General features: G+C 33.9%; 1 protein-coding gene across 2 annotated transcripts; it reads left to right on the forward strand.

The window, feature by feature from the left end:
* The first annotated feature begins 854 nt into the window (after nt 1-854).
* LOC142607405 (putative LRR receptor-like serine/threonine-protein kinase At1g06840) lies at nt 855-11,902 on the forward strand. 2 transcript variants are annotated; one of them, XM_075778873.1, is made up of 21 exons: nt 855-994; nt 1,306-1,498; nt 2,003-2,153; nt 2,546-2,617; nt 2,792-2,863; nt 3,119-3,262; nt 3,344-3,415; nt 3,509-3,580; nt 3,799-3,873; nt 5,912-5,980; nt 6,151-6,219; nt 6,390-6,461; nt 6,725-6,811; nt 7,076-7,144; nt 7,354-7,835; nt 8,470-8,628; nt 9,103-9,392; nt 9,923-9,974; nt 10,085-10,335; nt 10,771-10,905; nt 11,281-11,902. In XM_075778873.1, exons 2-21 carry the CDS (start codon nt 1,390-1,392, stop codon nt 11,623-11,625), a joined length of 2,847 nt encoding a protein of 948 aa, XP_075634988.1. In that variant the 5' UTR covers nt 855-994; nt 1,306-1,389; the 3' UTR covers nt 11,626-11,902. The 2 variants fall into 2 exon arrangements, with proteins under 2 accessions (XP_075634988.1, XP_075634989.1); XM_075778874.1 differs by lacking the exon at nt 855-994 and adding an exon at nt 1,079-1,148.
* Nucleotides 11,903-12,600: the final 698 nt, after the last annotated feature.

Consider the following 12,600-nt stretch of genomic DNA (forward strand, 5'->3'; position numbering starts at 1 on the left):
AGAAAAAATAAAGCTAAAATGCAAAACTCACTTTCTAAGTTTCAGAATTCATTTCAGCTTTTTAATTTTGCTTTCGTTCATTCAAGATCTTTATGTTTCAAATTTATTCAATTAAGGCCACTCTGTAAACTTTTGTTATGGAAATATTTTTCAATAATAAATTATATTTTTTTTAATTAAATAAATAAACTTGAAACTTAGAGGGGATTGGAATAAGTCCTGGTGGAACTTAAAAAGTAAGTTTTACATTTTAGTGAGAAAAAAAAATTGATTTGTTTTTAACATTTTTTTTAACATTTTCTATAAAAGTGAGATAATTTTTTTTTAACACAATCTATTAATAAATGGTATAAAGACAACCATTAACCGAACTCAACACAACTTTTGTTTGGAATGGAAAAGACAGAAAACCCAACAAAAGTTAAAAGGGAATAAGAAGACTCAAAAATGGAATGAGATCTTGCTTGGAAGTAAAACAAACAGTCCACCTTAATTTTGTCTTTCCACGTTCCAACTTCCATTCCATATTTTTGTACACACCACAAAAAAATAGGTTTCTTGTCTTGTCAGCCATCGCTGTGATTGCTCTCTCTATTATTGGTTTTATTATATTAAACTCTCCTACTCCCACCTTCAGCAACCACTCCCCTGTAAAAGTCAATATCGCCAACGCCAAAGCGCACAATTTTTGCATTATCTATCAAACTCAAACTTCAACTTCCTCTTCAATCTTTTTGACATTCAATAATGCCTGCAGTATGCATATATTTATTTTTTACTCATTTTTTTATAGAAGTAGACACTTCCATGTGTGTGATAGAGATGGCTATCACCAATTCCCCACCTCCATTGGTGACAAATTCTTAAAGCTTATGGTGACCTGGTCAGAAGCATATGCCACCTTCCACAACCACGAGGTCCCAATTTCAAACTTCGTTTTCTCCGTTTAAACACTCGTAATCTGTAGCACGAAATATCTGCTTACGTCATTGTAGTAAGTATTTCTTCGTTTTTGTTGATAACCTTTACAAATATGTACAATTTAATTATTAATGGCAGTTTGGCTGCTTTGTTTCTTCTCAGGCTGTAATATGGGAGTAGAGCCTTGAACGATTCTCTTATTTTATATTCTTCTTGGAGCCTTGGAGGTTTATTTTTTCTGTACTTTACTTTGAGTTCTTTGATTGTTCATTTGTTTAATTAGTAATTACCCCAGTTAAAATAGTTATTTTTAGATAAATTGAACTGCTTTAGAATTTGATTTTGTTTGTGTGAGTTTTGATGTAGTTTGTTTCTTGTTATAAGGTGGAGTACTGGGATTCTACCACTAATTCCAGTCTTGGGTACTAAGAGAAAGTTGAGAGTTCTAGCTATCTCTGTGTTAGTGGGATGAATCTGTCAAAAGCTTGGACGTATGGATTATTTATTGTCGCATGGTTGTGTTGTTCTTCACTACTTGTCGGTGCTCAGAATACTGGGCTTACCAACCCGGATGAAGGTGATTTTGCTTAGTTTGATTTGCTGTACTTTTAATTGCAATTTATGATTCATATGCTTTTTTGCAATTAAGTTTTCACACTGGTCATGGGCACATGTTTTCTGAAAATTAACCCGTGAACTCTCTAACAAGTGATTTCATTTAGGAAAATGCTAAAGGTTGGTGACACATCGGTTTGTAAGACTTATGTAATAAAATTTATAGTATAACTAGCATCGCTATTTTATTTACAGGAACTTCACATATCAAATACTCACTTCCCCTAAGTCATAACTGATTATTGTTGAATATAGTTGAGCTGTAGTTGTTATTTGATTGTATATGCTCAAAACGTGGGGCTGCTAATTACAAAGTTGATGTACAATGGTTAAACAACTTTGCCTTTTCCTTTCATGTGGAAACCTTGATACTAGAATTAGAGAAACACATGGATCAGCAAAGCTAGTGAATTTTGTAAATGTTCATGTTGATGAAATGATGATTAACATTTGTATTCATTTGCAGTGAAGGCATTGCAGGCCATCAAGAGCAGATTGATAGATCCCAATGGGAATCTGAGTAACTGGGATCGAGGAGATCCATGTACATCAAAATGGACAGGGATTGTGTGCTACAATTCTTCGTTAGATGATGGATATCTGCATGTAGATCAATTGTATGATTTTAACCTTTGCTATTTTATTTCTAACAGGGAGCAATATCGATTCGAATAATGTTGCATATTCTTCCACTTAGAACACTTTTCTTTCTTTATTTCTTTCGTCCCCCTTGCATGATGAGATATTTCGTATTCCACTTTTATCTCTTATCATACTAGTTGATGAAGGGAATGAAATTCCTTGGTTGTTTAGTTCATTTAAGATTCAAAAAAATGATTGGGACTTGATCTAATAGCCCCATGTTTCCCAATTTTTCTAGAAAATATGGTTCAGATATAAGACTATGAAAGCTTTGATACAACTTTTCTATTTGTAGTGCATGTAGGAATTTCTGTTGAAGAACTAATGTGGTGCTGTAATAATTCCTTTCTGGGCTGCCTCTTTGCAGGTTACTACTAAATATGAATTTGTCAGGAAGTTTAGCACCAGAGCTTGGCCAGTTATCGAATTTGACTATATTGTAAGGAAAAGCATATCTGAAAGCTACTTTTCTGTGCTATGATACTTTTTGTTATTCAAAGTTTTTGGTTACCTCTTTCACTTCATGTTCTGGATCATTGTTATTCTCACCCCCATTGTAGCATTTAATGTACTTATCCTACTGATATATTTTTCTCTGTCTACTCTGTTGAAGGGATTTTATGTGGAACAACATAAGTGGGAGTATACCAAAGGAGATAGGCAATATTACGTCTTTGTTTCTCTTGTAAGTTGAGCAGCTTCTCTGTTGGATAGGTTAGACACTCAATATTGCAATCACAGGATTACATGCTTAGACCATTAAGAAATGCAGATATGCTACTAGTTTGTGCATTTCAAAGCCTTTGAATTCTGAAGAATATAGGAAATAATCCTTGTATCTGAACTAATTTACTTTCTGAATATATGATACTTTAATATTGCAAATCTGCAGTACATTGCTTTGTCTCTAATTCCATTTTCAATATTTTGTATGTTCCAGGCTTCTGAATGGAAACCAATTATCAGGTCCCTTGCCTGAAGAGCTCGGTTATCTTCCAAACTTGGATAGAATACAAATTGACCAAAACCATATATCAGGACCACTGCCTAAATCATTTGCATTCTTGAACAAAACAAAGCACTTGTGAGTGTGTATCTGATGCTATAGTGTCTAAAATCAGTTCTACAAGGACTTAACCCTTATAATACTCTTTTCTATGAGCAGTCATATGAACAACAATTCAATCAGTGGGCAAATCCCGCCTGAGCTATCCAGATTACCAATGCTTGTTCACTTGTAAGTCGGTAACTGGTTATCTTGTATATTATATGTCTCATCCGTCAGTACAATCTGTGAGATCAGTGACCATCTTCAACGTTTGACCTGCAGTCTTCTTGATAATAACAACTTATCAGGGTTTCTTCCTCCACAGTTCTCCGAACTGCCAAATTTACTGATAGTGTATGGTTTCTTATTTCCTGGAACATAAATATTTTTGTTTTTTATCACTTAAAAATGTCATTACAATTACAATTAAGATTTCTGAATTTATTTTCTTTTTCTTTTTCTTCTCTTTTTGAACAAGGTCATGATTTCTAATTTTCCTTTTTCTATAATCTAATAATACTTAAGCAATCTTTTCTTAAGTTTATTGATGATTCATTTTCTTTGTTTTGCAGCCAACTTGATAACAATAACTTTGATGGGACTACAATTCCAGCTTCTTATGGCAACATGTCTAAATTGCTGAAATTGTAAGTGTATATTATTATGTTATTGTCCTGTGTTTTTAACTAGGTTTCAAAAGTAAAGGTGGATTGAGGTGTGAGGCAAAAAGGTTTTGTTTATTATTTTGGCAAAAATGCAAAACTGAAATAAATAGGATGTTGGAAATTGTCTTAGATTCTTATTTTGACTTGGTTTGGATTTTCTTGGTGTGAAAGAAAAAATATATTCTGTGTAAAAGCAGTAATTTGATTTATTTTATCCACTAAGGAATAGGTATTGAAGCCTTATATAGATACACTGTGAAATGTCTGGTGGCTTTGGCCCACAAGGTCCTCCCCATATAGGGAGATATTAAGAAGACTAAGAAGAACATGAGTGGGTTTCATTGAATAGTAACTTGATAGTTCTTTTGGGGTTTAAGGATACCCACCTATGTGACTTTAGAGTTTGACTAATGTGTTACTGTAATGACATCGTATGGTGTATTGGGATTTTGGTACTAAAAGGGTGTCAAGTTTGGGATTTGGTATTGAGAGTTTCTTTTGGGTGTATTGGGATACGGGTTTGTTTGTGTTTGTTAAGTCAGTGAATATTGTTTGTAAGAGTTAGTGATTTTGGTTTGTGGTTTGTGGTTGTAGTTCATATTGTTTATAGAGGATTTTAGTTGCCTTACCTGTGGATCTAGGCATAAAGTTGTTCAAACCATATTAAACATTGTTGTCTTGCATTGATATTTTATTTCTTGTTTGTGTAAATGCACACCAAAATTCTGACAAGCTGTTATTAAAGCTAGGTTGATCCTAGTGTGGTTCAAGAAAAGATTTTTTGTACAAGTTTGGGATTTGTTTGATATAGGTGCACACAAGTTTGGCTTTAGAAATGGAAATGATGATCAACTTATTTGAGGAAAAACTTTTTAGACTATGATGGAATTGTAACAAAAAGAATGAAGATTACTTGATGGAATTTGAGTCCGTGTGGAGATTTGACGAAAATTTTCTCCCATTTTGACTTGGTTTTAGTTTTCTTGGTGTGGAAGGAAAATTTATTCCTTATAAAGGAAGTAATTTGATACTTCTTTTCCACCAAGGAATATATACTGACACCTTATATATAGAAGACATGACTTTAAATGGTTTTGTGGTTTTCTCCCAATAAATCCTACCATATGGAGGAGAGAAGGGAAGACTATTAGAAGAACACAAGTAGGTTTCTTCAAAGAGTAGTTTGAAAGGGACTTGCATGTGAGACTTGAAAGTTTGTTATTGTGTTACTTTGACAGTATCATTGGGTGTATTGGGTTTTTGGATAGTGAAAAGGTCAAGTTTGTGAGTTGATATTCAGAGTTTGTTTTGGTGTATTAGGGTTGGGATTTGTTTGCATTTGTGGGAAGTTTGAGTGTGTTGGTATTTGTGAAGGTTGTGAGTATTGTTGTGAGAGTGTGAGTCTAGTTTCTAGGCATTAGTTATGTGTTGTAATCCATATTCTTGATAGTGAATTTTTGCTGTTGTTTGTCCATGGATGTAGACATTGAGTTTGCCAAACCTTGTTAAATATTGATGTCTTGTGGTGATGCTTATATTTCTAGTGTGTGGATGTTTATATTTCTGATTTTTGAATGTTCTTCGGCAAGCACCAAATTCCAACAGACAGAAAAACTTGCAAAATAAAAAATAATATAAAATTGATAGAATGGAATATATTTTGTCGGAAATATATAAATTATTCAAGCATTGATTGAAAAGAAATTAAATGGGAATGTTACCTAACTTAGATTGTGGTGTTTGTTAAGCCAACTAAGGAGGCATATAAAGTTTTTTTTTTCTTTGAAACTTCTAGGCCACTGGTACACTGAACAAGTCAGGATTGCTTTAATTAATGATTAATCCTTTGAAGCTTTATGCAATTTTCCATACCAGTTTATGTAATCAGATATCAAAAATGTATCATGTTATTTGGAGCTTTATATGCTTGCAAGATGGCAATCAAGGAGTATGCATATCCGTGTCACATGATATTTCATGGCAAGATTGATAATATTTGTGTTTTGGTTGGATTTTCCAGGAGTCTTAGGAATTGCAGCTTGCAAGGACCGGTTCCTGATTTGAGTCGAATACCACAGCTTGGTTATATGTTAGTTGCTTTATTCTATTTTCCTTTTTTAATCAATTTGATGCTGATTATGAATGAGCTTTTAAGTCAAAAAGATAAATGCACCAGGCTGAATAAAATTTTCTCTTTACTTTATCAAAGATCAGTCTTCTAGCTACTTATACTTTAATTTTAATTTACATAAATTTCAGAGATCTTAGTTCAAATCAGCTGAATGGAACCATACCTCAAAACAGACTTTCTGCGAATATCACGACTATGTAAGATTCTCCATCTTTTGAATGACATGTCATCTGCTGGTTTTTGTGTTTTGTTTAAAATTATTTTCCAAATTTACAAAATATTCAGACACATCTTTCAGTTTTTGAACATAATTTACGCAAGCAATTCCCTTGACTTCTGATATCTATTATTCAATCAATATGCTCAGCGATTTATCTAACAACAATCTTACGGGAACAATTCCCACAAACTTTTCGGGTCTTCCTTTTCTTCAGAAACTGTGAGTAGTCCTCCACTCTCTTTTTTCCTCTTGTATTTCTAGTTGTTAAATTACTGATTGTCCCAAAAACTTAAGCTTTTGTAACAATCAGTAATTTAGCAAGTTCTATAGTTCAATGTTATTGTAAATCATTTCATATCTATCTAAACTTGAGTTTCCACTCATCTCAACCGTTACTTATAAAGTTAGTAGTTGATATTAGTCAATGAATTAAGCTGTTAATAAATAAATGGCTTTATTTGCTAAATTATTCCCCATGGCAGGTCACTTGCGAATAATTCATTGGATGGTTCAGTTCCATCTGCCATTTGGGATAATAGGGCTTCAAATGCAAAGGGAAACCTTACAGTGTAAGATCTGAGTGACAATGTTTCTATTTCCCTTGGTTAAAAGCATAATTTTCTGTTGGGTGTGTGTGTGCACGTTCATGCTCTCAGCACACTCTTATTTCCTTGTTCTTATATTGGTACAAATAAAGTTGATTCGTTTTTCTGATTGCAGCACACTCTTTTGTAAAATTCCAATGTGTAACATCTTGGATTGACTTCTATAAGTTTACAAGCATCTAAAACTGTATTTTCTAAGCGATTGCTTGTGGCCCTTTGGTATTGCAGGGAGTTGCAGAATAATAATCTTTCAAATATTAATGGCAGTACTGTTCTACCTTTGAATGTCACTGTCTGGTTTGCTTCTATACTTGCTCCCCAATTTTCAGTTGCTAATTAGCTTCATATAGAATTTCATCTGTAACAAAATGCATCTTAAGTTAACGTGATTACTTGTTAAGATGTACTCCTTTTAGTTTTAATAATTAAAAAAAAAAATCGGAGGTGTAACAGACATACACATTGATACAATTATCATGTCACTTGTTTTGATAATTAATTTTCAGGCTTCAAGGGAATCCCTTATGCAACATCAATGTAAATCTTCAGTTGTGTCAACCTGAAAATGGCACTCCGAGTTCAACAAATTCCACTTCTGGTCCTATCCCTACAGTATGCCCACCATCTTACGAATGTTCCACCACATCTACTCAAAGTTGTATCTGTGCTGCCCCTCTGATTGTTGAATATCGGTTGAAAAGTCCTGGATTCACAGATTTTCGTCCATACATAGATGACTTTGAAGTGTACATGACACAAGGTCTTCATTTATATCTTAATCAGCTGGACTTTAAAAATTTATGGACATGGGAAGAAGGACCTCGACTGAAGATAACCTTGAAGTTTTTTCCTGAAAACACCAGCTTATTCAATAGTAGTGAGCTTCTGCGAATCACGAGCAACTTCACATCATGGAAAATTCCTGATAGTGATGTATTTGGACCTTATGAACTTCTCGGCCTCAATCTCCTGGATGTTTATAAATCTGGTTTGTCTTGAAACCCTTGTCTGATATGTTTTGCAACAGAGCTTTGTTGAAGTTGGAACTTATGCTTATTTACCAGTTGAAGAATGTACAACTGTCTTCTCTAATGTATTTGACCTACACCTTGAAGTCCTCTATACTAAATAGATAATCTTAGGTTTGTAGCATTATTTTCTGTTAGTGGTTATACCTGTGTTTGAGTCCATACAGAGCTGGCCTATGCTTGTCACTCTAAGCAGTTGTGTGTCTGTGGGTGGCACATTTTAGTGGAGATCAACTTTTTTTTTTTTGTTGCTGCCAACCATTTTAAAGATAGGCTTGATCTAGGCAGTTTAGTGCTTTCACCATAGTGATGCTATGTTCAGTGGTATTGTAGATACAGTTGCACTCACAAGTGAATAACTGCAATACCCTCAGTTCAAGAGGTTTTATATTTTTTTTTCTGGGCAATTAAGTTGTGTTCTATATTGGCCAGGAAGGAAGCTTCTAATTCACACCTGATGTTACTTATGTCTTCACCCCAAGCATAGATGAACTATGTGTCAGGCTCATATTAATTTCATATATTCATATATGAGATGAGTATTGTTGGATGGTTTTGAATTTTTTATGCTAATAATTTTCACTAATGTCACAGAAGTTGGCAACTCTCCAAGCTCTGGTATAAGCAAAGCTGCATTGGCTGGCATAGTGGTGGGGACCATTGCAGGTGCAGTTATATTGTCCGTAATTGTTTCTCTTCTGATACTGAGAGTGCACATGAGGAAGCACCATGCAGTTTCAAAACGACGTCATCGTGAGTATCTTTTGTTTATGAAGTTAGGATTTTTAGGTAGACATATCATGATTTTTCACTTTCCCTGTAATTGTTTTAGTTAGGCCTGTCAAGCTTGCCAGGCTGACACTTGTCCAAGCTCAGCATGAGGTACAAAGGCCTCAAACTGGCCTGAAATGGTCAATATTGTAGCCCTCTCTCAACTATTGGTATGGGAAAGCTTCAGCCAAGTTCTGGCTGGCCCATGAATGGAAACATCATTTAGGGACGAAATGTTTTAATGAAAAATACTATTAGACTTGGTGGCATGCTGGCTCTAACCCACTCTAAGATAAACAATAACCACTCAGCCTCTCACTTATAAAGTGAAATATATACACACACAACATATATGTATACAATAAAGCATTCTGATAGTATGCATAATTGTATCAGTTATTTTAAAACAATTGGGCACAGCATCTTTCATTTTTAACATTTTGACCTGTATTTCAGTTACAGCGTCTAGGACCACCATGAAAATTGATGGTGTGAAGGATTTCACTTATGGAGAAATGGCTCTGGCTACAAACAACTTTAACAGCTCTGCTCAGGTTGGCCAAGGAGGGTATGGGAAGGTTTATAAAGGCATTCTAGCTGATGGTACACTTGTTGCCATAAAACGTGCCCAAGAGGGATCTTTACAGGGAGAAAGGGAGTTCTTGACAGAGATAGAATTGTTGTCAAGGTTACATCATCGAAACCTTGTGTCTTTGATTGGATTTTGTGATGAAGAAGGTGAACAGGTGCTTATTCTTATCTTGATTGGACATACAGATTTTTTTTTTTTTACAAAAGATTGGATTATCCATCATTCTCATAGTGGAATACATGAACACGAGTTTATGATTCCAATCAACTTAGGAAGTTGATACAATTAAATCACAAGGTCATGAAAGTGGTCAAAGAAAAAATAAATAATAATAATAGAATAAATCAAACTCAATCTAGAGACATTATAGATGAGATGCTGCCAACTTTTTTTTTTCCTTTTTTTTTTTTTTTTTTTTTTTTTTTTTTTCTGTTAATACTGTAGAAGCATATGCAGAGTTCTTCATAAATTAAGGATGATTTGATTAAAAAAAAATGTATTAATAACTTATTATCTCCTTTCACAATGAACTTTCTATAGTACTGTTCTTCATGAGCAGTATGTTTCTCCTGCATAATTGCTTGGCTTCCACACCAAGGACTGATATTTTTCATTCTCTGTGGCTGAATTTGTTTTAAAATATTTCCTGGGAAGAGCTTCATGTTAGTATTGTTGTGGATGCAGATGTTGGTCTATGAGTTCATGCCAAATGGTACTCTAAGGGATCACCTTTCTGGTACACCTTACATACACCCTTTAAGTTTGCTTCTCCTAACAAATTTACTTTTCAAACTCTACATCACATTCAAATGAGCTTATTTGTGGTTCATGTATGCAATAATACAGTTAAGTCTAAAGAACCTCTGAGTTTTGCTACGAGATTGAAAATTGCCCTGGCATCATCTAAGGGCATCCTCTACCTACATATGGAAGCTGATCCCCCAATATTTCACCGAGATATCAAGGCCAGCAACATATTATTGGACTCTAAGTATATAGCAAAAGTTGCTGATTTTGGACTTTCCCGACTTGCACCAGTTCCAGATATTGAAGGGGATTTGCCTGCTCATGTATCCACAGTTGTGAAGGGAACGCCAGTAAGACTCTTATTCATGACATTTTCCTAAATAGAATTATAAACTTCATGAGTCTAGGTTGATGAGTGAATTTTTCCACCTTCTATCATTGATTTTGTCATCAGTGTTCTCTTTATTATGGCACCAGTGCCACATGTTAGGTGCCTATAAGTTTTATATGTTTCTACATTTGACAATCTAGCCTGGGCTTCCAACGCTTTGTGGTAAAACAAATAAAAAAGAAACAATAATAGTGTCTTCCATTTCCATTTTTGTCTAAATTATAAATTTGTACAATTTGTATTTTTTTATTAAAATAAATAAGTCAAACTTAAACTAGATGAAATATACTTTTTTTTTTTTGTTGAGAAAAGATAAAATAAACTTAATAGTGTGGTAGTAGATATAAATGATATCTATTTCTTTATTCTCTCATTTTGTGTATTAAATTTGCAGGGTTACCTAGATCCGGAGTATTTCTTAACTCATAAACTGACAGACAAGAGTGATGTCTATAGCCTTGGTGTTGTATTTCTGGAACTCCTGACGGGGATGCATCCGATCTCACATGGCAAAAACATTGTTAGAGAGGTAAAACATTATAGACTTGTTTGCCTTAGACTCGATAGGAGCCCAATGGTACATTAGGTGATTGGGCATGAAAGAAATTGTTGTTTTGTAATTTATTTTACCCTTGCAGTTTAATCCATAATGAAAATTCTCCTCTGCCATTGTCATTTTATACTAGGTGTAATAGTCAAGAGTGAGATCTTGAGTTGCAAGTTTCAGTTTTTAACTTCAAAAAAACATTGAAATCCTTTTTCAATCCTCTGCCAAACCGAATTTTATACAGTGAAAATCACTTTGTCATAATGTTGTTATCATATCATCCTCTAGGCAACAGTGGCTTAAATTTGGCGTAATAAAATGAGCTCTTGTAGTTTTTAACTGTCTTTTCCATTCCAGGTTAATGTCGCATATCAATCTGGTATGATCTTTTCAGTTATTGATGATCGAATGGGGTCTTATCCTTCTGAATGTGTGGTGAAATTTTTGACTTTGGCTCTCAAGTGTTGTGAAGATGAGACAGATGCTAGACCTTCAATGGCAGAGGTGGTCCGAGAACTTGAAAATATATGGCTTCTGATGCCTGATTCTGACATTAAAACAACGGATCCTATGCTCTCAGGTTCTGAAAAGGCAATGTCTTCACCATCATCATCCTCTAATGTGAAGAATCCTTTTGTGTCATCAGATGTATCTGGCAGTGACCTTGTTAGTGGAGTCGTTCCATCCATCACGCCTAGATAGGAAACGTTTGGAAAATTGGTTGTATCTGAACCTGAGGTTGCTAATGTCTTGAAAATTTGAACTGGAAAATGGTCTTTACGAATGTCTTGAAAATTTGAACTGGGAAATGGTTCTCTCTCTTAAATCTTCATTACAATTTGTTTTGGAAAACTTATGTACTTAGAGCAGTAGATGGTTTAATAATATTGGTGTAAATATCAACCTTGTACTTTACAGCAAAGTAGTAGAAAAATATTTATAAGAAACATAATACTATCATTTATATGTTTATGGAGTATGCAATGTCTAATTGACACAATGGAAATCTGAGCAGCCCCGAAGTAACGACAAAAATATTTGATTGAAGTTTTTGAGATATGGCTTCAGATATATTACACGCAACTGGTATGATCGCAGATTGGTCTTCTTAACAATGCGCTCTTGTTGTGATTATGGTAAACATGGATGCCTGGATTTCTTCATAAGTCGATGGTGACAAGGTGTTGCATGTTATTCATTTGCTTAGGGGAGCCTGCCTCAAGACACAGAATCAAATTAAAATTTTTATCAACTTAGAAATTATTGGAGAATAAGGTAACAAAAAAAAAATTGTATCTATTTTTTTTTTTAAATCTAAAAAAATTTCTGTAATTTGGTGAAACCATTTGACGTAATCTCGGCTTCTAAGCCCAACTTTTATTATATAGTATATGTATATGATTGATATCATTTAAGCACTTTTTCCAATAAATTATTATAATTCACATAATATGTCTATATTATATTTCGAATATCTAAATGCATCACAATTTACAACTAATTCTCAAAATTCTAAAATAAATCGAACAATAAATAAATAAATTAGGGGTAATAAAATACATACATACATACATACACACACACATATATATATATATATGTATTGATCATGAACTTGCAAATAAAAGTAGCTACAAAAATTAAGTTAATAAGCACTTAATACTTGTGTTGTGACCA

The sequence above is a fragment of the Castanea sativa genome, chromosome 8, assembly GCF_040712315.1.
Source record: "Castanea sativa cultivar Marrone di Chiusa Pesio chromosome 8, ASM4071231v1".
In the NCBI taxonomy this organism is placed as follows: domain Eukaryota; kingdom Viridiplantae; phylum Streptophyta; class Magnoliopsida; order Fagales; family Fagaceae; genus Castanea; species Castanea sativa.